The 26,253-nt window shown below is 45.0% G+C and overlaps 2 protein-coding genes across 5 annotated transcripts in view; one reads left to right on the top strand and one right to left on the bottom strand.

Moving 5' to 3' along the window:
- The window catches only part of LOC106587565 (transcription initiation factor TFIID subunit 4), a 95,647-nt gene extending 85,499 nt beyond the window's left edge, over positions 1-10,148 (top strand). Inside the window, exon 14 of the mRNA XM_045708205.2 lies at positions 7,202-10,148. Within this exon, the coding sequence (XP_045564161.1) occupies positions 7,202-7,372 (171 nt within the window). The 3' untranslated portion in view covers positions 7,373-10,148. The remainder of the gene's footprint in view (positions 1-7,201) is intronic.
- An 856-nt stretch (positions 10,149-11,004) lies between these two features.
- The window catches only part of LOC106587522 (BTB/POZ domain-containing protein kctd15), a 28,578-nt gene continuing 13,329 nt past the window's right edge, over positions 11,005-26,253 (bottom strand). For all 4 annotated transcript variants that reach the window (XM_045708453.2, XM_045708452.2, XM_045708450.2 and 1 more), the window contains exons 4-5: positions 23,257-23,562; positions 11,005-14,717 (exon numbers count right to left, since the gene is read on the bottom strand). In XM_045708453.2, the coding sequence (XP_045564409.1) occupies positions 14,559-14,717; positions 23,257-23,562 (465 nt within the window). In that variant the 3' untranslated portion in view covers positions 11,005-14,558. The remainder of the gene's footprint in view (positions 14,718-23,256; positions 23,563-26,253) is intronic.

The following is a 26,253-nucleotide window of genomic DNA, read 5'->3' as shown; positions in this document are numbered from 1 at the left end:
CAGCCTCCTCTCCTCTCTACAGAGTGCTGATCCAGCAGTATTGGCTCTGCTGAGCCAACCAACCCAACCCTCTCTGTGCTGGGTAGAGCTGTGTGTGTGCCAGGAAAAGTGGGCCATTAACCCTCAGCCTGAAGGTGTGACCTGAGCCAAATCCAATATTGTCTCCAGCATCAAGGCCCGGTGCCACTCAAGTTCAAAGCTGCTGATCAGCAGAAAGACCCTAAACAATAAAGGACCAAATGCTAATTCCTAAGACACCTAGGAGCTTCAACACCACCAGACAATTAGCCAGGAGAGGAGAGGAGAGGAGAGGAGAGGAGAGGAGAGGAGAGGAGAGGAGAGAGAGAGAGAGAGAGAGAGAGAGAAGGAGAGAGAAAACATACATTATTAATCAAAAGTAAATTTAGCAAAGTGGGGACTAATCTTGGCCCTCTCTGCACCCAAGGTTGAACAGTAGATTAGGGAAGATAGAAAATATTGAAGGTAGACTGACCTGAGCTCACCATTTCCTCACTGTGGAAGAAAGAAATCCTCCCTTTATGGTATAGATACTATCCTATAGTAATGAGTGAATAACACAGCAGTGTATGGAAGACAAATATCTAAATGATGGTAAGCATCCTCTTGCTGTCTTCCTGATCAGTTTGTGTGCTGAAATATGTAGGTGCCATAATGAAACTGATTGTACACTATGCACATCATGTCAGTTGTATTTTTGTGTGTTTCTGCATGAACATGCACATCCACACTCCCTGGTCTCTCCCAGCCAGGGTGAACTGCAGTGTGTCTATCCCATTGGCACACTGTCATGTAAGAGTGTGGAGGTGAGGAGGTAAGGACTGTAGCCAGTGTTAGGGGACTGGGGCCCTTCTCTAGAGTATCCAGTCTCTATAGTCACCTCTCCTCTCAGCCCCCTGTCCTCTCCTCAGGTTCTCCATAGCTCTGTCTGTCTGTGTGTCTCAGGGCCACAAACAACTGAAACGTCTGAAAGGATGTATCGAGGTATCCCTGTGTGTGTTGCAGGATGGATATGTCATGTGACATAATGCCTTGCAGCACCCATCACAGATAAAATGACAGATGCTGCTTTTTGCCTCGTGGATCTTTCTCAGTAGCAAAGACGATTTTGCAAAGACGAACTCTCTTTGTCAGTCTCTCTCCCTCTATCTCTCTCTCCACGGTGACCTTACGAAGCGTGCCATTCTGCCGTTCATTTAATGTCAGACACCATTACTATATAATTGCTGTTGACGGGAAAAGCGTGGTGACTTCTCGCCTCTCCTTATATCTGACACTCAGCCATCTGCTTTGTTTTGTGTTTGTGAGTGTATTTTCCTATTTTCCCCCTTAACATGAGTCAACATGCATTTGAAAGAGGGATTGGGCTCCATAGATACAGACAACAACAGACCGTGTGTTTGGGTTGCTGGCAGGTTGCAGAGGCTTATTAAGATGAGGGGAGGGGAGGAGGAAGAGAAGAGGCTGCCTGCGACTCTGCTGCGTTAGCTAAGTGAAATCAGCTTGGCTCGCTGGCAGCAGGCTGACCTTTCTCCCTGTATTTGGATCACTTACCCAGGCTGAGGCTCGCCATGAACCGGGTCCCCACAGGAGATAAGTGAGGCATTCTGGGAGCTCCAGACCACGAGGCTAGGGGGCTAGTAGTGATGTCCAGGGCTACTGCCCATCCCCACCTCCCTCCTCACCGCTCCATGCCAGCGGCCACCCGCCCCGTCTGTCCAGGTGGATGGATGGCTTTGATTGGTGGAGTGTGTTGCTGTGTCGCAGGGCGGTAGGGTGAGTGGCAGTAATTGGCATGGCAGCGGGCAGGCCCATCTTTCACGTGTGGTCAGTCGTGATTGGCCTGATGAGCCAGGCAGGGTGAGGGTAGGGGCGCTCCTTCCCAGTGAGGACCCTGGGGACGGAGGAGACAGACGGAGACCTGTCCCGTGTGCACCTCCACCCCGACTGGCCCTCCCGACTTGTCAACATCACTGACAGGAACAGATGTGTGGAGGGAGACATGGGAGGGACAAATGGAACTCTATTCCCTATATAGAGCACTACTTTTGACCAGAGCCATATGAGTACTATAGTGCACTCTGTAGGGAATAACGTTTGACCAGAGCCCTATGAGTACTATAGTGCACTCTATAGGGAATAACTTTTGACCAGAGCTCTATGAGTGCTATAGTGCACTCTATAGGGAATAACTGTTGACCAGAGCCCTATGAGTACTATAGTGCACTCTATTAGGAATAACGTTTGGCCAGAGTACTATAGTGCACTCTATAGGGAATAACATTTGACCAGAGCCCTATGAGTACTATAGTGCACTCTATAGGGAATAACTTTTGACCAGAGGTCTATGAGTACTATAGTGCACTCGATAGGGAATAAGGTTCTATTTGGGACGCAACCTAGAGACTACAGAGAGGCTGTGGCCACCCTTACTCTACTCTCCAGTGGTTTGCAGGATATTTGAAGATAGATACTGTCATTTATACAAAGTCTATAGGGTGAGTTTGTACAACTGCACTGTAGTCTTGGGTCCTGAAAATCCATACCTTTCATATGCTTACAATTAGGCTCTGTCTATACAACTGTATGTTTATAGAGCGGTGCAATCAATGTAATTGTGGGAGGGTGTTATGGGGAGTTCCTAACGGAAATGTCTGTCTTATTTCTTTCTGCCTGGGTTACAGTGGGTGAGTGGGCATTTTGGTGGATTTGCTACCTGATGTTTTTCATTTGGAAACGTAAACGGTTGTCTGTGATTTATATCAGGGTTCTGTATACACTCATTCTATATTTTAAGTTTCCCGCTTCTTTGCATAGAATTGAATACAAACAAGGAGTTCGTTTCAGAATGGAAAAGTCAGCACAGATCTATGTCAGCTGATTTGTTTATCTAGAGAGAATGTGTTCATTTCCAGGGCGATATAAAGAGCTATGAAGACAGTTAAATATGAACGATGTCTTCTCCCTCAGTCTGAGTACATCAAGATTGTTTTCATGATCTTCACATCCTGCTAGTTTAAGTGCAAAGTAATGCTATAAATGATTTTGTTTTGTACACTAGAATGCACCTAAAGTTCTGGACTTTATTAGTGAATCAGCTTTGATCTCGTTCTCTTACTCTAAAAGAGGGTTTTACTTTGTTAAAACTGAAGTAAGGGCTTGTAAGTAAGCATTTCACTGTAAGGTCTACACCTGTTGTATTTGGTTCATGTGACAAATAACATTTGATTTGATGGGAAGTAAGTGTATGTGCCTAATTGTTGAGAGAGGCTAGCCTATATGCAGCACTCAGATGTTTCCTCTCTAACACAGATGTGTTCATTTTTAGACATGGGAAACAGTCAAGGTACAGTTGAAGTCGGAAGTTTACATACACCTTAGCCAAATACATTTAAACTCAGTTTTTCACAATTCCTGACATTTAATCCTAGTAAAAATTCCCTGTCTTAGGTCAGTTAGGATCACCACTTTATTTTAAGAATGTGAAATGTCAGAATAATAGTAGAGAGAATGATTTATTTGAGCTTTTATTTCTTTCATCACATTCCCAGTGGGCCTGTCAAGGCTGTGGGTAACTGGTGAAAGGAGTCAGGCGCAGGAGAGCTGAGATGCGTGGACAAGGTATTTAATTAAAGAAAACACCAGTATAAACACAATACTATGGTGCTGGAAAAATACCGGTACCACGAAATAAACGGGCGTAATAACAAAACCCGGTAACAATATACCAGCCGTCAGATACAGCCTTACAATAAAACAAACACGCACACAAACATGGGGGAAACCAGAGGGTTAAATAATGAACATGTAATGGGGGAATTGAAACCAGGTGTGTAAAAAACAAAGACAAAACAAATGGAAAATGAAAAGTGGATCGGTGATGGCTAGAAGGCCGGTGACGTCGAACGCCGAACGCTGCTCGAACAAGGAGAGGGACCGACTCCGGCGGAAGTCCTGACAGGGTCAGAAGTTTACATACACTCAATTAGTATTTGGTAGCATTGCCTTTAAATTGTTTAACTTGGGTCAAACGTTTCGCGTAGCCTTCCACAAGCTTCACACAATAAGTTGGGTGATTTTTGGCCCATTCCTCCTGACAGAGGTGGAGTAACTGAGTCAGGTTTGTAGGCCTACCTGCTCGCACATGCTTTTTCAGTTCTGCCCACAAATGTTCTATAGGATTGAGGTCAGGGCTTTGTGATGGCCACTCCAATACCTTGACTTTGTTGTTTTTAAGCCATTTTGCCACAACTTTGGAAGTATCCTTGGGTCATTGTACATTTGGAAGACCCATTTGCGACCAAGCTTTAACTTCCTGATTGATGTCTTGAGATGTTGCTTCAATAATTTTCCTCCCTCATGATACCATCTATTTTGTGAAGTGCACCAGTCCCTCCTGCAGCAAAGCACACCAACAACATGATGCTGCCACCCCCGTGCTTCACGGTTGGGATGGTGTTCTTCGGCTTGCAAGCCTCTCCCTTTTTCCTCCAAACATAATGATGGACATTATGGCCAAACAGTTATATTTTTGTTTCATCAGACCAGAGGACATTTCTCCAAAAAGTATGATCTTTGTCCCCATGTGCAGTTGCAAACAGTAGTCTGGCTTTTTTATGGCGGTTTTAGAACAGTGGCTTCTTTCTTGCTGAGCGGCCTTTCGGGTATGTCGATATAGGACTCGTTTTACTGTGGATATAGATACTTTTGTACCTGTTTCCTCCAGCATCTTCACAAGGTCCTTTGCTGTTGTTCTGGAATTGATTTGCACTTTTCGCACCAAAGTACGGTCATCTCTAGGAGACAGAACGCATCTCCTTCCTGAGCGGTATGGCGGCTGTGTGATCCCATGGTGTTTATACTTGCATACTATTGTTTGTACAGATGAACTTGGTACCTTCAGGCGTTTGGAAATTGCTCCCCAGGATGAACCAGACTTGTGGAAGTCTACAATTGTTTTTCTGAGGTCTTGGCTGATTTCTTTTGATTTTCTTATGATGTCAAGCAAAGAGGCACTGAGTTTGAAGGTAGGCCTGAGTTTGAAGGTAGGCCACAGGTACACCTCCAATTGACTCATGATGTCAATTAACCTATCTGAAGCTTCTAACGCCATGACATCATTTTCTGGAATTTTCCAAGCTGTTTAAAGGCACAGTCAATTTAGTGTATGTAAACTTCTAACCCACTGGAATTGTGATACAGTGAATTATGAGTGAAATAATCTGTCTGTAAACAATTGTTGGAAAAATTATTTGTTTCATGCACAAAGTAGATTTCCTAACCGAATTGCCAAAACTATAGTTTGTTAACAAGAAATTTGTGGAGTGGTTGAAAAACGAGTTCTAATGACTTATTACTATAGATTATTTCACTTATAATTCACTGTATCACAATTCCAGTGGGTCAGACGTTTACATATACAAAGTTGAATGTGCCTTTAAACAGCTTGAAAAATACCAGAAAATGATAGAAGTTAGAAGCTTCTGATAGGCTAATTGACATCATTTGAGTCAATTGGAGGTGTGTCTGTGGATGAATTTCAAGGCCTACCTTCAAACGCAGAGTGCCTCTTTGCTTGACAAATTGGGAAAATCAAAAGAAATCAGCCAAGACCTCAGAAAAACATTGTAGACCTCCACAAGTCTGGTTCATCCTTGGGAGCAATTTCCAAACGCCTGAAGGTACCACGTTCATCTGTACAAACAATAGTACGCAAGTATGAACACCATGGGACCACGCAGCCGTCATACCGCTCAGGAAGGAGACGCGTTCTGTCTGCTAGAGATGACTCTACTTTTGTGCAAAAAGTGCAAATCAATCCCAGAACAACAGCAAAGGACCTTGTGAAGATGCTGGAGGAAACAGGTACAAAAGTATCTATATCCACAGTGAAACAAGTCCTATATCGACATAACCTGAAAGGCCGCTCAGAAGGAAGAAGCCACTGCTCCAAAACCGCCATACAAAGCCAGACTACGGTTTGCAGCTGCACATGGGGACAAAGATCGTACTTTTTGTGGAAATATGAAACAAAAATAGACCTGTTTGGCCATAATGACCATCGTTATGTTTGGAGGAGAAAGGGGGATGCTTGCAAGCCGAAGAACACCATCCCAACCGTGAAGCACAGGGATGGCAGCATCATATTGTGGGGGTGCTTTGCTGCAGGAGGGACTGGTGCACTTCACAAAATAGATGGTACAATGAGGGAGGAAAATTATGTGGATATATTGAAGCAACATCTCAAGACATCAGTCAGGAAGTTAAAGCTTGGTTGCAAATGAGTCTTCCAAGTGGACAATGACCCCAAGCATACTTCCATAGTTGTGGCAGAATGGCTTAAGGACAACAAAGTCAAGGTATTGGAGTGGCCATCACAAAGCCCTGACCTCATCCTATAGAAAATTTGTGGGCAGTACTGAAAAAGTGTGTGCGAGCAAGGAGGCCTACAAACCTGACTCAGTTACACCAGCTCTGTCAGAAGGAATGGGCCAAAATTCACCCAACTCATTGTGGGAAGCTTGTGGAAGGCTAACCAAAACGTTTGACCCAAGTTAAACAATTGAAAGGCAATGCTACCAAATACTAATTGAGTGTATGTAAATTTCTGACCCACTGGGAATGTGATGAAAGAAATAAAATCTGAAATAAATCATTCTCTCTACTATTATTCTGACATTTCCCATTCTTAAAATAAAGTGGTGTTCCTAACTGACCTTAGACAGGGACATTTTTACTAGGATTAAATGTCAGGAATTGTGAAAAACTGAGTTTAAATGTATTTGGCTGAGGTGTATGTAAACTTCAGACTTCAACTGTATGTGTATGTAAACCTCCGACTTCAACTGTATATCTTCAACAGGTTGGGTGACTTAGACACAGAGGAGTGAAGGCGTTCACAGTATTGAAAGCCTTGTCATGATTGGATGATATTGATGTTAGAGATCTGTTGTCTCTTACTTACTTTACCTTCCCCTCTATCTGTCTCTTTTCTCTGTCTCTTCTCTCTGTCTGTTTGAGTGCCAACTCAAACATTTTGAATTTGATTTGGTTATTTAATTCTTACCAGCCACCTACAGCCGCTAGCCTTGGAGCACATGATGTACATGATGTTGGTGTACATGATCTTGAAATGGATATGTTATCCCAGGACTTCCCCTTGTCCTCCTCTCCCTCTCCCCAGGTATCAGGCAGCTCAGTGGGGTCGCCGGGCGCCTCCTCCTCCCCCTCCACGTCGTCACAGCGGCAACGTCAACGCATCACCCGCGTCAACCTCAGGGACTTCATCTTCTACATGGAGCAAGAGAAAGAGACAGCCCACTCACTTCTGCTCTATCGGGCTCTGCTCAAATAGCACCCTCTCCCTCCCAGCACCCTCCTCTCTCTCCCTTACCGTCTCCTTCTACTCCTGCAACGTGCCTTCAATCGGGTCAGATGTTTCAGCTCAGTGTCTGTGTTGTGATGTTGATTAACATAGCTTTTGATATAAAGTCTAGAGAAAAAACTCACTAAAATATATTGTATGTGTCTTTATCTGTTTTAGCTTCATGATAAATACACTGAGTACCAAACATTAAGAACACCTTCCTAATATTGCCCTTTTGCCTTTTGCCCCCAGAACAGCCTCAGTTCATCGGGGCATGGACTTTACAAGGTGTCGAAAGTGTTCGACAGGGATGCTGGCCCATGTTGACTCCAATGCTTCCCACAGTTGTCAAGTTGGCTGGATGTCCTTTGGGTGGTGGACCATTCTTGATACACACGGGAAACTGTTGAGCGTGAAAAACCCAGCAGTGTTGCAGTTCTTGACACAAACCGCTGCGCCTGGCACCTACTGCCATACCCCGTTCAAAGGCATTTAAATCTTTTGTCTTGACCATTCACCCTCTGAATTGCACACGTGCGCAATCCATGTCTCAAAAGCCCTTCTTTAACCTGTCTCCTCCCCTTCATCTACACTGATTGAAGTGGATCTAACAAGTGACATCAATAAGGGATCATAGCTTTCACCTGCAGTCTCCTGGTCAGTCTATGTTATGGAAAGAGCAGGTATCCTTAATGTTTTGTACACTCAGTGTATATGTATTTAGAGTGTTGAATTTAAGGCCATGGTGATGCAAACTCCTTGGGTATTATTGGGACTGGGTTTTTAAGGAGAGATGTGTTTTTGTGTCTAAGGACCTGAGCCAGTACTTTTTCCATGTCAGTTGTAAATTTGATGTCCCAGGCGAAATACTGAATGAACCATTTCAAAGTGATTTTCTTTAAAAGAATCATATTCTGAACTTATTACAGCCTACAATATTCTCTGAACGTATTTGTTGAACAAAGTTCAGTGACTATGGTTACACAAAACTAACAATTCATAGAGTAGTCTGATTCTTTATACCAGAAAATGACCAGAGCAGCTTTTTGGAACATTTATCTTCAGAAAATGAATTACAGCCGAACAGAAATCGAGCTCTTTAAATGTAAATAGTCATTTTGAATACTTTTAAACAGCATGTATGATATTTTTACCACATGTAATGTTAATGACTCAATACTGAGATATTCTGTAAAATCATGTGCATTGAAATTTGTTATGATTAGAATGTTATTTTATTTGGATCCCCATTAGCTGACACCATGACGACAGCTAGTCTACCTGGGGTCCGACACAAAACGAAAAAGACATTACAGACAAAAATACTTTATAATTTACATACAGTACACTTAAAAACATGAACAAATGTAAAATACCTGAAAGGTAACATTTAACGGTCAATAAGCAAATTGTATTCTTTGTATTCTTTCACTTTATAAACTTTGTTTTAATACAATGCAGATAGTCTTATCCAATCCAACAGGTCAATAATTAAACAATGGTCAGAGTTTCCACAGTCCACCAATATGGTAGATTCTCGCCAGTCACCCATTGAGCAAGGCACAGCAGTCTCTCTCTGTACCCACATTTATGGAGAGATTCTTTTTTTCTAGATGTCCCTGTAGAATTTAGATGTTGGCCATCTGTCTTATTGTTTGTGCCCATTTCCACAATACTTTAGGTTGTCTGAAGAACTTATTGTGTGAAGCCAGGCCCATACCCTCAGCAGACGCCCAGAGTGCAGTATGGTCGTTCGACAAGCAGCTCCCATCTTAGGGTTTCCTCTGTTTCACTTCAAGACTATTAACAATACATATCAGATGTGTGAGGAGCTGGACAGTTGTTGAAGTACAGTTTTGAGAATTCTTCATTTTAGCCTAATATTGACATTGCAATGTTTTTAGAGTTGTATGTTTTTATGTTCTCTCTAGAATGAGAGATGGGAGAGTAATGCCTCTCTGTCAGTAGCTATAGATCCTTGTCATTAGGGTCCAACTCTGCAAGGCCTCAGTGTTGTCACCTGTTTCTGACCATCCTCTTATTAACATGGCCTTTCTCTTATTGGTTGGTTTTGAATACACTAGCCTCTATGCAGCTTCTGTCTTGTGTCGCTTTGTCATTTATTTGTTGAATGGGCAACATTTGAAATTAATGTGCATTGAAGTTTTTTTTCTAACAGCACTATTATATACAGTTTTTTTTTTTACTTATACAATGAGAAAAAAACAGAACGCCGTGTTACCAATGTATAGAAAAAAATAGTTCCTGTCTCTTTAGCATCAAACAGTATTGTCAGCTGGTGTTGAAAGGGAAACTTATTTTTTAACTATTTATATATTTTTCTTTTGAGTTCTTTTTTCATTGGCATTTCATTTGCCACATTTTAGGCAATGCAATTTTATCTCAAAATTACTTATAGTTGAAGAAATTGAAGTTTAAAAGCACAAAAATACCTATTTGTTCAGTGGTTATTAATATTTTAATAATTATTTGTATGATTTCTGATAAATAAATAAACAGGAGAACATTTCTACTACTTCAGCTTTTTAGCCAAAATATAAGGATTACTGATGTACTCATTTGGAAAATGTTTTAATGTATGGATAATTTGTAAATATTGTTTACAAGACCATGTGTTTATTAGGACTATGTTATTTTTGGTAAACTCTGTACATATCCTGAAAATGTCCTGTTTGTGTGAAAAACATACTTCTGTATTTGTACCTATTTTGTAAAGGAATAAATAAACTGTTTACTAAACTAAGCAGACACAGTCTTTTGTGATTTAAGTAGAATTTCTTTGAATATCCATAATATCCATATCCATCTGTAATATGTTTAGTAACACTTGATACCATACCAGTTCTGTAGTTAAGCAGAGTAACTGGATTTGGTAGTACAGCTTTATTAAAGTACTGTACTTAAATTGTGTAGCTGTAGCTTAAGTGTTGTAATTACTGTACTATATAACAGGTTAATATGTTAGCTACGCATAGTAATCAGTTTCTCTTAATTATTTAAATCTAACCACAAAATCAACAGTAATGTTTTTACAAGACAGTTAGTTGTACCCAAACTGAAATTGACTATTGAAACCAACTTCATATCCATTTACTAGCATTACATGCTAAGTACAAATTGAGTAAAGTACCAGTACTAGAGACCAAGAAGAAGTCCCCTCCGGATTCTACTACTAATTAAGCAGCAGCATTTTGAAAAGACCAAAACGTTTAACTCGGTGCTAAACACAGGGATTTGGGAGCAGATTCTGGTGGTGGTTTTTTCTAGATGCAGCAGCAGGCCCATTTGAAAGTCCCTTTGGCGCCTCAGACTGCTGATCTTGATTTAACCCCTAACGCCCGCTTCTTTACCCATGCAGGGACTAAACTGGTGCTGACACATTTTTCTGGGGGATTATAGTATGTAGATTCACTTCAGGTCAAACTGAAAAAGTTCATGACCACCTAAGAAACCACAAGAGATCTGTTTTACATGTAACTGCATGAGGTGTACTGTATTTTACCTCTTGAAAGAGACAGTGTTAGTGCAGATGAAAGGAGGAAAAAGCAACACCCATTATCCAAGAAATGACACAAAGGACAGGACCGAGGCAGAAAATATACAGTACATCCTTTTATTATCGCAAATATGCAAGAAAAATCAAATGGACACACTGTAAGTGAACACATGCCCTTTAATACCACAGTCTAATTATTAAAACATTTTAAATAATATACATTTTGTACCTTAAGTATACCCTTTTGAAATGTGTTTAGTCCATATGTACACAACATAATGCTTGCAAATTGGAAATGATTTTCATTATTTTTGTTTTGTAGTAAATGAGAGGACTTAGAGGTCTCTTTTTTAATTAGACGGTCGAGGGCCCAGTAAAAGCCAGAGTCCTGATAACAATTTAATATACAAACAACTGTACAACTGCCCTCTGGTCTCTGGACTTCACACCACACAGAGAAGTGGTAGGACTCCTTGTTAATTATGGTCTACCAACTTACTGACCACAAATTACTAAAAGAAAATGGTACACTCTCAGAAAAAAAGAGTGCTATGTGGCACCATGTGTCCCTGTAGGGGAACCCTCTGAAAAAAGGTTCCAAATAGAACCATTTAAGATCAGAGAGCTATTTCTGGTTCAAAATAGCACACTTTAACAGGTTCCTTTTGGAACATAGGTTCAATTTGGAACCCAAAACAGTTCTATCTGGAGCCAACTTTCACGGGGTTCTCCTACAGGGACAAATGGTGCTGCACAGCAGTCTTTTTTTCTGAGTGTATGTGTGAAAACATACAATATGTTTGAGGAAATGTCCCTGTAATGTAATGAGGTATCTGTGAGAACCTGACACCTGTAAGAGGTATTGTTGAGTTGCTTTACTCTTGTGTCAACAAGGAAGTGAACTGATGAAGGTGAGCTAAATGCTGCCACATACTCTAACTATTCAGAACCATTGAGAACTGAGCCGGTTACCTTCAGATGTAAAGTTGAATCAAGAGATACCAGAGGACATAAAGTAGGGAGGGAATGTTTGTTTGGTCTGGTGCGGTGCAGTCCAGTGAGCCATGGGGGTAACATTAGGAGGGTGCTCTGTACAGAAGGGTCTGGGAATGTGATGACGCAGTGGGGGGCACAACCCTTGTCTCTACTGGCATTGCTGAGGAGTTGGGAGTGCATGGGAGCCCGGGGGACCTGCTGGGCTCTGAAGCCCCACATCCCTCAGCAATATGAAAGGCCTGGTTGGCCATTCCCTTTGAGGCGACTGGATGCAAGGGCCCAGGCCAGTAGCAGGTCAGAACAAAGAGGAGCCTGATTGGGAGGGAGGCCCCCCAGGAGGTCTGTGCTGCCTTCTGGACTTCTTGGAGCTAAACTAACTAACCCTGACCATCTTTAAGAACTGAAGACTGAAGAAGTCCTGGGGCTTGTTTAATCAGTGGACATCCACAGAGAGGACACTGAACACTAGGACCAAGAGGAGAGTTGGTTCATTACAAATTAGACTACCATCCCATTTGAATTAAGATTTTCGTAATGTTTAGTGAAACACCCACCATAGGAGGTTTCAAAACAAACTCATTAACAAGCCGGTGCTGAACCAAGATCAGAATGGGCCTCTTTTTGATCAATGATTTTGGAACGGGAGAAACACAGTTACACAGATATAAAGTATGACAACTTATACTCTTTCTTTCTTGTTTCTCTCTTTGATCCACAAATGTAGAGAATCAAACCATGGAATCACAGCAGGATAGAGTAAGTGCCTCCCACTCTTTTTCTCTGTAAACAATGCTCTGATGCTCAGCTCACAGTTCATTTTAGGTTATGCTGCTGCAGACACGTGAAGAGTGATTGAAATAATCCTGCCTTAGAAATGAAATGACAGACAGTCAGCAAGACAAACATCAGGGGCTTCCATGATTAAACGTAATGTATTCTTTCAATTGTCAGACTGTACTGTGTTTGTACTGTGTTTGTTCCTATAAAATAGTTTTGAATAATCATAGTGATTTCTGTGTCAAATAAACAATTATGAAAACATGAATTTTAAACTTTGTACAATCATCAAATAGGCAACTTAGCTTTATCACCGAAGTTTGCTATTACTTACATTGTTTTGGGCTCTCTCAACATATTAATATGTACTAATTACTATAAACACAATGAGATAATGTGTGGGTTGATTGGCACTGGTCATCAGGACGTATACTAAACTTTTTTTGGGCTGGCGGAAGTTTTGTAGATGATGTGTTATAAGTGCAAACAAAGTGATCAAGCATTTAGAGTACATCTCATCACAATCATGGAGATACACTGATACAGTTCACATGTTCCTCTTCAAGTTAGGAACATTCTGGCATTCCACAACCAGCAACACATTCAGAGCCTTCATATACAATTTCATTCAGATTTTCTCATTTCACATTGCAGATCATTTTACATTTTGACTTTTAACTTTTTAATAAATATATGTACTCTCACATTGTTAATCTTATTTGATGTAAGATATGTTTTACAGCTAATTGCGACAACGCCAACGCACTTTTTATGCATGCTACAAATGTTTCCTCTGAAAGATGTAGAAATGGCCAGGTTCCCTTGCAGCCCCATTTAAACAATGAGACCTTCTCCAGCTCTGAATGCATTACCAGCCAGACTGCTGCTTTAGCCACGTAGCCTCCAGACATAATAGTGTTTCTATAGCCACTGCCAAGTCTCTCTCTCTCTCTCTCTCTCTCTCTCTCTCTCTCTCTCTCTCTCTCTGTCTCTCTCTGTCTCTTTCTCTCTCTCTCTCTCTCTCTCTCTCTCTGTCTCTCTCATTCTCTCAAGCTTTCAAACCTAATGACTCTGAATACAATGCTCATACATCCTTCATATAGGAGGAAAAAAACATAAAACAATCCTATTAATAATTGTTTACACCATGTTGTGATAAAACAGAAAAAAAAACCAGCAAAAAAGTTGTATTTTATAAACAACAATGAAAATAAGAAAGACAATCAATCGGACCTCCCTTGGCTGCGAGGCCTGGTTGCTGGCTATAAGAGCAATGTGGGCTGGATGGCTGTCACTTCCTCCTCTTCCTCTCTGCCAGCCCTGTCCCTTGTCAGGCCAGGCCTCCCTAAATAGCACCTGTCTTGTCCCCACTCAGCTGCACTGGACGGCGCACACAACACATGGGCCTCACACAGACACATACGGGACTGGACGACACACCGCCATGCGCTGCACTGAGGGCAAGGGGGCCGTGCTCCTCACTGAGGTCAGGACACCTCTTCACAAGGGGTCAGAGAGCCTTACAACTGGAGGAAAAAGAGATTGGTCACGGTGCTTAAATGGTTCAAGAGATGGAGCTGCTGTTTCAGTCTTTCTGTTCATCATCATAGTCCTATATTTCTTTGGGTGTTATTAGTAAACAGAATCAAATCCTTTTGTTTTCTTTCTTTCCTTTTTTGTGTTTATTCTACATTCCCCTTAGAGCACTGAGTTCCTCAGAGCTGGCAACGTTATCAGGCGTCTGCTAATACTTAGGTGTTTCTTGCTTTGTTGGTTTTTGTGGTGTGAGGTGGAGGGATATTAGGGTTTGGGTTTGTTCTGTTCTGTCCAGTAGGGGGGTGAGGAGCCCCTCGTGGCTAGTCCCTCTCCTCTGCTAAAGTCTCTCTAGTCCAGGGGCTCCTGTTTTATCCTGATGGGGGTGTTCATGGACATACTCCGCCGGTCCTCACGGCACAGCACGTACTCGCTGAACTGGGAGGAGTCCACCCCGCCGCCGCAGGACGCTGCCACACTGAAACCCTTCTGGAACAGACGCTCTAGAACCTGCAGGGACAGAGCAACAACAGAGGTTTAATCAATCAAATCTATTCATAAAGCCCTTTGTACATTAGTAGCCACAAAATGCTTTGCAGTAACCCGGCCTAGACCCGAAAGAACAAGTAGAAGCACAGAGGCCAAGAAAAACTCCCAAAGGGTTAACACAGACTTATCAATAATAATGACCTTGTCCACCCACCACCTCCTCATCAATCAAAGCACATTTACTGGTGATGAGTCACGTATACAGTAGCACATGTCACTAACCCAATCACATAGATGGATATGTGCCGGAGGGGTGGTCAGACATCACACTGTCTCTAATATTCATGGGGGTGGGTGGTGTTGAAGGATCTGCTGCTGATGATATGAGGGCATAAGCTCAAAGGGATGGAGGGGGTTTGGGGTGTATTAGAGAGAGTTAGCTAGGTGTGTTTGGAGGGAGCTGGCTTGAGTTCAGTATATGGAGAGATAACTAGTGCTCCTAATTTGAGTAATGAGCAGTATGGGTTGAGGAGTGAGGCTGAGGCCTGTAAGATAGTGGGAGCTGTGAGGGGCTGTTAGGGGCTGTGAGAGGCTGTGAGGGGCTGTGAGGAGCTGTGAGGGGCTGTGAGGGGCTGTGAGGAGCTGTGAGGAGCTGTAAGGAGCTGGGAGGGGCTGCGAGAGGCTGTGAGGGGCTGTGAGGAGCTGTGAGGGGCTGTGAGGGGCTGTGAGGGGCTGTGAGGGGCTGTGAGGAGCTGTGAGGAGCTGTGAGGGGCTGTGAGGGGCTGTGAGGGGCTGTGAGGAGCTGTGAGGGGCTGTGAGGGGCTGTGAGGAGCTGTGAGGAGCTGTGAGGAACTGTGAGGAGCTGTTAGGGGCTGTGGTGGATTTTTTTCATCTCCTGTAATCCTTCTGGGTTTTTTAAGGAGAGGGAGTATCTCTAAATCCCAATGTGTGGAGTGCTGTGTATTTATTTATTTCCCAGTTCCTTTAATGGAGTGTTGCAGCGTATGGAAATGAATGGTCTTGCTCAGGGCTAGCCTCCCTCTCCTTATATTGCCAGATACAAAGCCAGAGACGAAGATCACGCAAAATACATGCGTTTCGCCTGTTGCCCCATATAAACACACACTCGCACACACACACATACACACACAAGTGAGAGTGGCCTCTCTAATTGCGAGAGTGGTGGCCCCATTGGAGGGCTAAAGCGGGACAATTAGTCCTGGTGGTTGAGCCACGCAGCCTCCTCAGTCTGGGGGTTAGGATGCCTGCTGAGGAATTCACAGATCACACAGACTGATAGGACTTGTTAAACAGGCCTGCTCAGCTATTAATGGCTGGTTTAGACAACCCCCCTACCACCTCGCCCTGCTTCCCCCCCTGCCCTGATGCAAAAACAAGGCAGAGAGTGCGTCCCAAATTATACCCTATTCCTATGTAGTGCATTACTTTTGACCAGGGCCCATAGCGTTCTGGTCTAAACTAGTCCACTATATAGGGAATAGGCCAGGGTGCCATTTGGGACACAAGCTGAGATTAAATGTGGACCAGCAGCATTTTTCTTCTTGCACCTAACTCCAATAACGATAACTACCCCCTCTCCCTCTCTCTTCTCCTCCCCTCCCCTCCGAAGCTCTGTGACGATGACGGAGTCAGTAATTTGTGGGAAAGAGAGGCACTAATTAAGAGACCTGCCGAAGCATCAAACGAACGCTCCCCAAATCCACGACAGACGATGGAGAGGAGTAACGATTATGGAAATGATATTACACTCTCTGCTTTGATCATTGCATCACATTGCATTTTCACCCCATATTTTTTATAATTTTTTTATTTTTACATATGTGAGACTCTGTCACGTTAGGCGACGCGTTCAGTCACAAAGGAGAGAAGGGTTGATCAATAAAGATACTCTTAATTAAAACATTTTGATAATGAGGCCTTATTACACTGTAAATATATTGAATTTAACCTCAAAATTTCATATTGAATTTCAACACATGTGCATTGATCTTTGATTCAAAATGCCAAATGTACCAATGTTGAAGTGTCTTTAACTTTTCTTGCTGTAAATAAGGTATTGGCTCTTTCACAGAACCCAAAACTCACTGCCCAGGAGTTACAGTGGTTTCTGAAAGTTGCATAGTTTCTTAACTTCTTCCACTGTAGCAGCACTTTCTGTTCCCCTTTTTCTGCCTGTTTGAAGCTCAGAATGTGAACAAAAGCATTGCCTCACTTCATCCCCTGTGCACCTTCATAAACGTAGCCTACTGTAGCATACTAAACTATTCTCACTGTTGCAGGGTTGACTTGGCTGCAGAGGGATCAGCCACTGTCACATTCAACCCCCACCCCCCTGTACAGCATACAGGGACATCACAGCGCTGCCACTCAAACCTGGGGTCGCCATGGGGATGAGCAGGGGATACGTATCAAGCTCGCTCCACTAACCTCCCAGCATCATAACGGAACAGAACGCAGTAGAGACACAAGAGAAGCCGGTGAGGCAGGAATCAAAGTGGATGAGCCTCATGGCTGGAAACAGAGCGTGATGTAATATTGATGGCCACCGGAGTGCACACACACACACACATACCGGAGTTCACACACAAACACTGGAGTTAACACACACACGCAGGAATGCAGGCACACGAACGTGCATACACACACACAAACACACACACACATCTCCAGAGGGGCTAGAGATGCCTGTGCAGCACTCGTCTAGGTCTCCAGTTGTCAGGACGTAGGGCTGGGGGTCTAAGTCTCCAGTTGTCAGGACGTAGGGCTGGGGGTCTAAGTCTCCAGTTGTCAGGACGTAGGGCTGGGGGTCTAAGTCTCCAGTTGTCAGGACGTAGGGCTGGGGGTCTAAGTCTCCAGTTGTCAGGACGTAGGGCTGGGGGTCTAAGTCTCCAGTTGTCAGGACGTAGGGCTGGGGGTCTAAGTCTCCAGTTGTCAGGACGTAGGGCTGGGGGTCTAAGTCTCCAGTTGTCAGGACGTAGGGCTGGGGGTCTAAGTCTCCAGTTGTCAGGACGTAGGGCTGGGGGTCTAAGTCTCCAGTTGTCAGGACGTAGGGCTGGGGGTCTAAGTCTCCAGTTGTCAGGACGTAGGGCTGGGGGTCTAAGTCTCCAGTTGTCAGGACGTAGGGCTGGGGGTCTAAGTCTTCAGTTGTCAGGACGTAGGGCTGGGTGTCTAAGTCTCCAGTTGTCAGGACGTAGGGCTGGGGGTCTAAGTCTCCAGTTGTCAGGACGTAGGGCTGGGGGTCTAAGTCTCCAGTTGTCAGGACGTAGGGCTGGGGGTCTAAGTCTCCAGTTGTCAGGACGTAGGGCTGGGGGTCTAAGTCTCCAGTTGTCAGGACGTAGGGCTGGGGGTCTAAGTCTCCAGTTGTCAGGACGTAGGGCTGGGGGTCTAAGTCTCCAGTTGTCAGGACGTAGGGCTGGGGGTCTAAGTCTCCAGTTGTCAGGACGTAGGGCTGGGGGTCTAAGTCTCCAGTTGTCAGGACGTAGGGCTGGGGGTCTAAGTCTCCAGTTGTCAGGACGTAGGGCTGGGGGTCTAAGTCTCCAGTTGTCAGGACGTAGGGCTGGGGGTCTAAGTCTCCAGTTGTCAGGACGTAGGGCTGGGGGTCTAAGTCTCCAGTTGTCAGGACGTAGGGCTGGGGGTCTAAGTCTCCAGTTGTCAGGACGTAGGGCTGGGGGTCTAAGTCTCCAGTTGTCAGGACGTAGGGCTGGGGGTCTAAGTCTCCAGTTGTCAGGACGTAGGGCTGGGGGTCTAAGTCTGCAGTTGTCAGGACGTAGGGCTGGGGGTCTAAGTCTCCAGTTGTCAGGACGTAGGGCTGGGGGTCTAAGTCTTCAGTTGTCAGGACGTAGGGCTGGGGGTCTAAGTCTTCAGTTGTCAGGACGTAGGGCTGGGGGTCTAAGTCTCCAGTTGTCAGGACGTAGGGCTGGGGGTCTAAGTCTTCAGTTGTCAGACGTAGGCTGGGGGTCTAAGTCTTCAGTTGTCAGGACGTAGGGCTGGGGGTCTAAGTCTTCAGTTGTCAGGACGTAGGGCTGGGGGTCTAAGTCTCCAGTTGTCAGGACGTAGGGCTGGGGGTCTAAGTCTCCAGTTGTCAGGACGTAGGGCTGGGGGTCTACGTCTCCAGTTGTCAGGACGTAGGGCTGGGGGTCTAAGTCTCCAGTTGTCAGGACGTAGGGCTGGGGGTCTAAGTCTCCAGTTGTCAGGACGTAGGGCTGGGGGTCTAAGTCTCCAGTTGTCAGGACGTAGGGCTGGGGGTCTAAGTCTTCAGTTGTCAGGACGTAGGGCTGGGTGTCTAAGTCTCCAGTTGTCAGGACGTAGGGCTGGGTGTCTAAGTCTCCAGTTGTCAGGACGTAGGGCTGGGGGTCTAAGTCTCCAGTTGTCAGGACGTAGGGCTGGGGGTCTAAGTCTCCAGTTGTCAGGACGTAGGGCTGGGGGTCTAAGTCTCCAGTTGTCAGGACGTAGGGCTGGGGGTCTAAGTCTCCAGTTGTCAGGACGTAGGGCTGGGGGTCTAAGTCTCCAGTTGTCAGGACGTAGGGCTGGGGGTCTAAGTCTCCAGTTGTCAGGACGTAGGGCTGGGGGTCTAAGTCTCCAGTTGTCAGGACGTAGGGCTGGGGGTCTAAGTCTCCAGTTGTCAGGACGTAGGGCTGGGTGTGAGTGACAGGTAGAGCAGACTCAGAGTAATGTGGTGCTGCATGGAGGGAGTCCTACTTTGTTTAACTATACATGGCCATTAAAATGCTGTTTCTACCTCATCTTCATTCTCCACTTCATCACAAGCATCTACAACAAAAGACCTGTTAGAAAGTGGTTGTCTGATCACACTAAAGTGTTCCATTTCTAGGGGGGACAACTGCTGCCTTGTCTAAGAGACAAGTTCACTAAATAAGTTTATAGTAAAGCTTTGACACAGGAGGGCCAGAAATAGTTTTGGTAGCTAAGTTCATGATGTGCTCTGTGTTTTCTTTTTCGGAAGGGTGAGGGTGGTGGTGATGGAGGTGGTGATGGTAGTGGTGGTGGTGATGGAGGTGGTGGTGGTGGTGACGGAGGCAAACTGCAGGGTGGAGCCATGTTCTCCCTGTTACTAGCTGACCTAGTATGGATTGATAGGCTGGTTATGTGACATGACGTGTCAGAGAGAGTGACTGGGCCATGTAATGTCCCCGGCCCTGGCAGCCCTGGCAGTGAGAGGGGACAGGAAGGACAGGGGCCGTCTCAGAGTAGTGTTGCTGTCAGGGTGATGAAGGAAGGATTGCGTCTGGCTTGATCACAGTGCTCCATCACTGTGATGTACGGAGGTGTGTACCGGCCGGCTCCTGCTTCGGGACTGTGTGTGTGTGTGTGTGTGTGTGTGTGTTTGTGTGTGCGTGTTTGTGTGCGTGCATGTGTGTGAAAAAAGCCACCTCTGTGGCTTTATAGCTAAATGTTTTCCCTCTTAAGCGGTCCAGTTCTTTTTTCCCATGGCTCTACATCACAGGTGGTTTGCATTATTCCCCCTAAATTCCTTTCATGACTGGAGGAATTAATCGTTCACTCACCAAGGTGGGATTGTTTATAGGTTTTCTCTTACATTGGAGTTGGCAAGAACGATTTCTCAGACAGAATGAGTTAGTAAGCCGCCCAAAATGTTATTGGTGATTAATTATAATGAATGTACCTGCCCTTGTATCGGAAGAGAAATGCTGTAACTAAGGGCAGCAGATGACTGAAGAGACTAAAGAATCCAAACCAGGGCAACACGGAAATACACAAGTTCCCAACACTATTTTCCATCTATTTCTCAAAACTTTCCCTCTCTTTTTCTCTTCTCTTTCTTCCTCTGGGCAGGGTGTGGTTGCATTCCCTTGGGTCGGGGTCCAGGAACTGTAATGAGATCACAGGCACATTGTCTGGCCAGGTAAGGCGAGGATTATTCTCATAACCTTCTCATACCTTCACTCAACAATGACACAGGACAGGATGAGGAAGTTGTTTAGAAAAATCTCCCCTTACACCAGAAAACACCTCCATCTGCTCTCTGTTCCCCTCACATCTGCCAACCCCTACAGTGTGCTTGTGTGTGTGTGTGTGTGTGTGTGTGTGTGTGTGTGTGTGTGTGTGTGGTGTGTGTGTGTGTGTGTGTGTGTGTGTGTGTGTGTGGTGTGTGTGTGTGTGTGTGTGTGTGTGTGTGTGTGTGTGTGTGTGCGCGTTTGTCTTAAAGAGGCCAGCCCAGAGAGAGAAGGAGCCCTGCCGCGAACAACGCCTCCCCATCCGGGAAAAGGCTATAGGTTGAGACAAAGCCCTCTAGAGCTCCACTGTGTCCCTCATTCACTAACACAAACATCACAAACAGGAAACCCTGAAGAGAAGGCAGGCTCCCGTTTCTGCCAGTACCAAGTCATTCACACGCTGTCTGATTCCCAAATTACATCCTATTCCCTATATAAGGTGCCATATTCCCCACTATGTAGGGCATATGGTGCCATTTGGGATGCAGACACTGAATAATGGGGTTGGTTTCACCTCAGCTTCACAGAGAGACAGTGAGTCTGTGGGTTTGTTTCACCTCAGCTCCACAGAGAGACAGTGAGTCTGTGGGTTTGTTTCACCTCAGCTCCACAGAGAGACAGTGAGTCTGTGGGTTTGTTTCACCTCAGCTCCACAGAGAGACAGTGAGTCTGTGGGTTTGTTTCACCTCAGCTCCACAGAGAGACAGTGAGTCTGTGGGTTTGTTTCACCTCAGCTCCACAGAGAGACAGTGAGTCTGTGGGTTGGTTTCACCTCAGCTCCACAGAGAGACAGTGAGTCTGTGGGTTTGTTTCATCTCAGCTCCACAGAGAGGCAGTGAGTCTGTGGGTTTGTTTCACCTCAGCTCCACAGAGAGACAGTGAGTCTGTGGGTTTGTTTCACCTCAGCTCCACAGAGAGACAGTGAGTCTGTGGGTTTGTTTCACCTCAGCTCCACAGAGAGACAGTGAGTCTGTGGGTTTGTTTCACCTCAGCTCCACAGAGAGACAGTGAGTCTGTGGGTTTGTTTCACCTCAGCTCCACAGAGAGACAGTGAGTCTGTGGGTTTGTTTCACCTCAGCTCCACAGAGAGACAGTGAGTCTGTGGGTTGGTTTCACCTCAGCTCCACAGAGAGACAGTGAGTCTGTGGGTTTGTTTCATCTCAGCTCCACAGAGAGGCAGTGAGTCTGTGGGTTTGTTTCACCTCAGCTCCACAGAGAGACAGTGAGTCTGTGGGTTTGTTTCACCTCAGCTCCACAGAGAGACAGTGAGTCTGTGGGTTTGTTTCACCTCAGCTCCACAGAGAGACAGTAAGTCTGTGGGTTTGTTTCACCTCAGCTCCACAGAGAGACAGTGAGTCTGTGGGTTTGTTTCACCTCAGCTCCACAGAGAGACAGTGAGTCTGTGGGTTGGTTTCACCTCAGCTCCACAGTCTGTGGGAAAGGCCTGATAATGAAAACTAAAATAGGAGGGATACTTCCCAGTCCATTTGAGACAGATGTACGGCGCACACTGAGACCAGACTCGGCGGTAAACATAGTGGGAAAATGTTGTGTTAGTTGATGCGGCCAATTAATTATATTGCAAGCCATTTAAAAATCTATAAAAGAAGTATAAACCGGTTTAGGCTGTTTGAGAAATTGTAAGTATGGTATTAAAAAATGCAATACGTGTATTTCAATCTCCCCGGGCGGTGTTATATTGGAGTCTTTTTAAAAAGAGGAGCTGTGTCTTAAAAAGGAGTCAAACGTAAATTATGCATATCATTTTTTTTCACCCCTCTCATTTTTGTGAGAAGAAAACATGGCCGCAGCGCAGGCAGACAGTGGAGAGGAGACAAGGCTTTGTCCCGCTGCACAGGCAGCTAGGCAGCAGCCCCAGAGGTGGTCTCTCACATTGGCAGGAGGGCGGTGGAGGTGTCAGAGCAGAACGCCTGCCTGGCGTGTTGGGGGTAGTGTGGGGCATGCTGGGCGCTGGGTGAGGCTCCTCTATGTGTTGACCTGTATGGCTATTGGCAATGAGGTGTTGATGATACCACAGAGCTGTGGTGAGAGGCTGCTCCGCTCCTTAAAGCCTCATTCAAACCTCGGAGGGGGAAGAGTGCTTTCTGAGAGGAAGATTAATATTATTGCTGTGACATAAACCTACAAGTGGCTGAAAAAACATGTCACTATCTCTGAACATCTTAAACATATTCACTCTAAATCACATCAGAGTAACTATTATCCCATGTGAGTTATGATGAGGGGTTGTTGCTACAGAACAGTCATCTTGTCTGTGGCTACACGCAGGCTACAAATCATGTCACATGCCTTTACATGGACATTTCAAAATGGAGTCCTTGTCCTATAGATCACCAGTGATGACTTTAGAACAGTCAACAGTCAACTTGACACCTGTAAAACGTGATACACCACTATACCCACTGTAAACCCTGCTCCCTCAAGACTATAGGAAAACAGAAGTCACAGAGGCTCTCTGGGGTTTTCATCACCAGGACAAAAAACCTTCTAGTGATGATTAAAGACGGCTGCCGACATTCATGCACAGACAAAACGTTATCTACCTGGACAGAGTTGAGCCTGCAGTAACCGTTGAGGGGGAAGCGGATGACGTGCGTGGGGTCCTGGTTCCAGCCGGCGTTCACCGAGTTGCACATGACGTCTCCAGTCTCGGGGAAGATCTCCTCGATGAGCACCTTCTCCCCGCTAAGGGCGATCCTCTCACCTAGGTCAGGCGTCACCCGCACCACCAGGCAGTCACAGGGCTGGGCCGTCCTGCGCTGCTCCCTCTCCTGCTTCCAACGCTCCAGCTCCTTAATCATGGGGGACAGCTGGTAGTACCGAGCCTCCTCGTACAGCAGGTGGAACTCCTGGATGGGACAGGATAGGAAACATGCACAAACACTCAAATCCAAGTCATTTCATGCCTCTTTGTCCTTTTCACGCCACTTCGATACAAAGTGATTTTCTTAGCAAGTTAGGAGAGCATTTTTGCTAACCCTAACCCTTTCCCTAACCTTAACCTCAGTCTCCTAACCTGCTATGTTAATTCTCCTAACCTGCTGTGTAAATTCTCCTAACCCGCTACGAGAAAATCACTTCCGTATCGAAGTGGCTTCAAAAGAGTGTCTTTTATAGTCAGTCCCTCATATTCATCTCATGGTATTTCCTGGTAACAAATTATCTCGGTTAGGCCCACATTGAACATTCAAATATCTCAGATTGAAGAATGATTCACTGGTAAACCAGATCAGTCTCCAGTTGTTTACAAGAAAGGCCTGTATGTTTTTTTATTACCAGAACCACAGCCATGCTAACCATGGCCATACTGTAGCTGCAATCAGCCAGTCACTCTCTACTCCAACAGTAGCTGTTGGCAGGGCTGAGTAATCCTCTAGCATGTTGTATTGAGCTCTACTCTATAGAGGCCTGTGTCAGTGAGGCGAGGCTCAGTGAGCCCAGGCTGCAGTGATGTGGGATGGGATGGTACATTCCTGTGTGCAGACAGTCTAGCTGCAGCAGATTGCCTAGCTGCCTCCCCCCCTGGGCTGTGCTTGCTGGGGGCCATTTGCCCCTGCGCTCTTGCCTCTAATTTCCCACAAGACCAGATGGCACCATCGTTCAACACTACCATAGAAAATACCAGGAAGACTGAGGAGGAAAGGCAAGCTATTGGTAGCTAGCTAACAGAGGGGAAGTGAGGGGAATATATATGGGAGAAGACGTGAACATGAGGATAATTATAATATAAGCCATGGTTGATTTTTTTATGCATGCTTTGCACAGAGGGATTTTATGGTAATGTCTAATGTGAATAGTGGCCCGAAGTTAAGCTCTGATTTCACAATTTTATATTGCGTCAAATGAGTATTGTAAATATGCTAGCAAAACAATCAGTAATTGATTTTGCTACCAGTAGCTCTAGCTGGAAATTAGACAAAGGTAAATTGCTACATTTATGGGTGCTGCATTCCTAAAATGTTATTTGATGTATTTCCTGTACAAAGGGTAGGTCAAAAATACACAGAGGTTAAGATAACGTCGTCACAAATCTTGGACCAGCACTGTTGCTAACTAGCAGCAGAGTTGCTAACTAGCATAGCTGGTCACATTGTTGAAAAGAGCTATGGGATATTAGAATCTTGTTGTCTTAACAATTGTCATCTTCAACCTAGCACAAAGGGAAACAATATTTCCCATGACATAGTGAGTTGCCATACCCTCCATGTATTTGGTCGGTATCAGGACCTTCTAATCATTCTCTTGATGAAAGATACTGGTTCAAGAGAAAAGTTGATAATCGCAGTGTATTATAGTCTTTATGGACTTCTAAAGTAAGTTAGGGTTTGTGCAGAGGAAAGAAAGAGAGTGTGCCTGTTTCAGTCTGACTGCATCATCATTGGCTGTGGGTGTTGGGTGCTAGGGGTGCTGGGGGAACCAAATCTAAAAAGAGTTTTCCCTCGCCTCTCCACAACACTGTTGAGTACAGAGTATGGTACGGCAATAGCAGCAAATAACATTTAATAACCCTGCCTGCCTCAGTCAGGATGGAAGAAATAGCCACTTTCAAATCCCCCTGCATGAAAAACACTAACATGAAAAACCTTCTGCTTCTTTAACCCTCATTCAACCCCCCATCTGAAAACCAGGAATGGCCCAAAACCAACTCTAGCTGAAGCAGGCAGTGACGCAACACATCTTAAGCCGACATTCTAATATTTAAGATTACAGAATGTGAAGGGGTGGGTCGGTCACTTTTTTCTAGGCATCTCTACGCCCTCCTCACTGCGGCTGACAAAATACATAAAGAGATGTTCCCCCTTAGGGGTGCTCTCTGTATCGAAGTGTAGCTCCTCATCCTTCACAGGTCTGAAGCCACGGATAGATGTGTTTTTAACAGGGGTCTGTCTGCGAGGCACTTTAGTCATCCTAAGCCTGAGCCGGGCAGAACAGAAAACAACAGAATAATCCTAACGTAATGCTGAAGTGAGGATGAGAGGGGAGACAGGCCCAACAGCTCTGTCTTGGCTGTATGCTGCCAGCTCCAAGAGACAATCTATCCCACAATCCTGTGTCCAGACAGGCCGGTTGAGCTCCAAAATAATGATCCGACCTGATCACCCACTGGCAAGGCAACATCGCAGGGAAGGATGGAGGGAGAATGGAGGAAGGGGGGATGGAGGGAGGGAGGGAGGGAGAGCAAAATAGAGAGATGGGGAGAGAGAGAAAGAGAAGGAGCATACAGAGAGAGAGAGAGAGCATACAGATAGAGGGAAACAGGAACAAAATACTTTTTTACAGCTAACTAAACCAACAAAATTAGAAGTTACCTTCTGCACTGTCATTTGACATGGATATGGCAACGCCACTGACCTATATGCAGTGATAATGAACAAGACGATAATGAATGTGAAATGAGTTAGCCTTAATATTATAACACTTTGTCTAGCACTGTGAGTGACTGAGAAATCTACTGGATCGTACTGACAAATAAAGAACTTACTGTTCATTGATATAAGAATATAATTGTCACATGCAAAAACACACCGGAATGGTTAAGG

The sequence above is a fragment of the Salmo salar genome, chromosome 26 (assembly GCF_965601325.2).
Source record: "Salmo salar chromosome 26, fSalSal1, whole genome shotgun sequence".
Classification (NCBI taxonomy): domain Eukaryota; kingdom Metazoa; phylum Chordata; class Actinopteri; order Salmoniformes; family Salmonidae; genus Salmo; species Salmo salar.
Note: the sequence above shows the minus strand (reverse complement) of the source record. Positions and strands in the feature narration are given on the sequence as shown.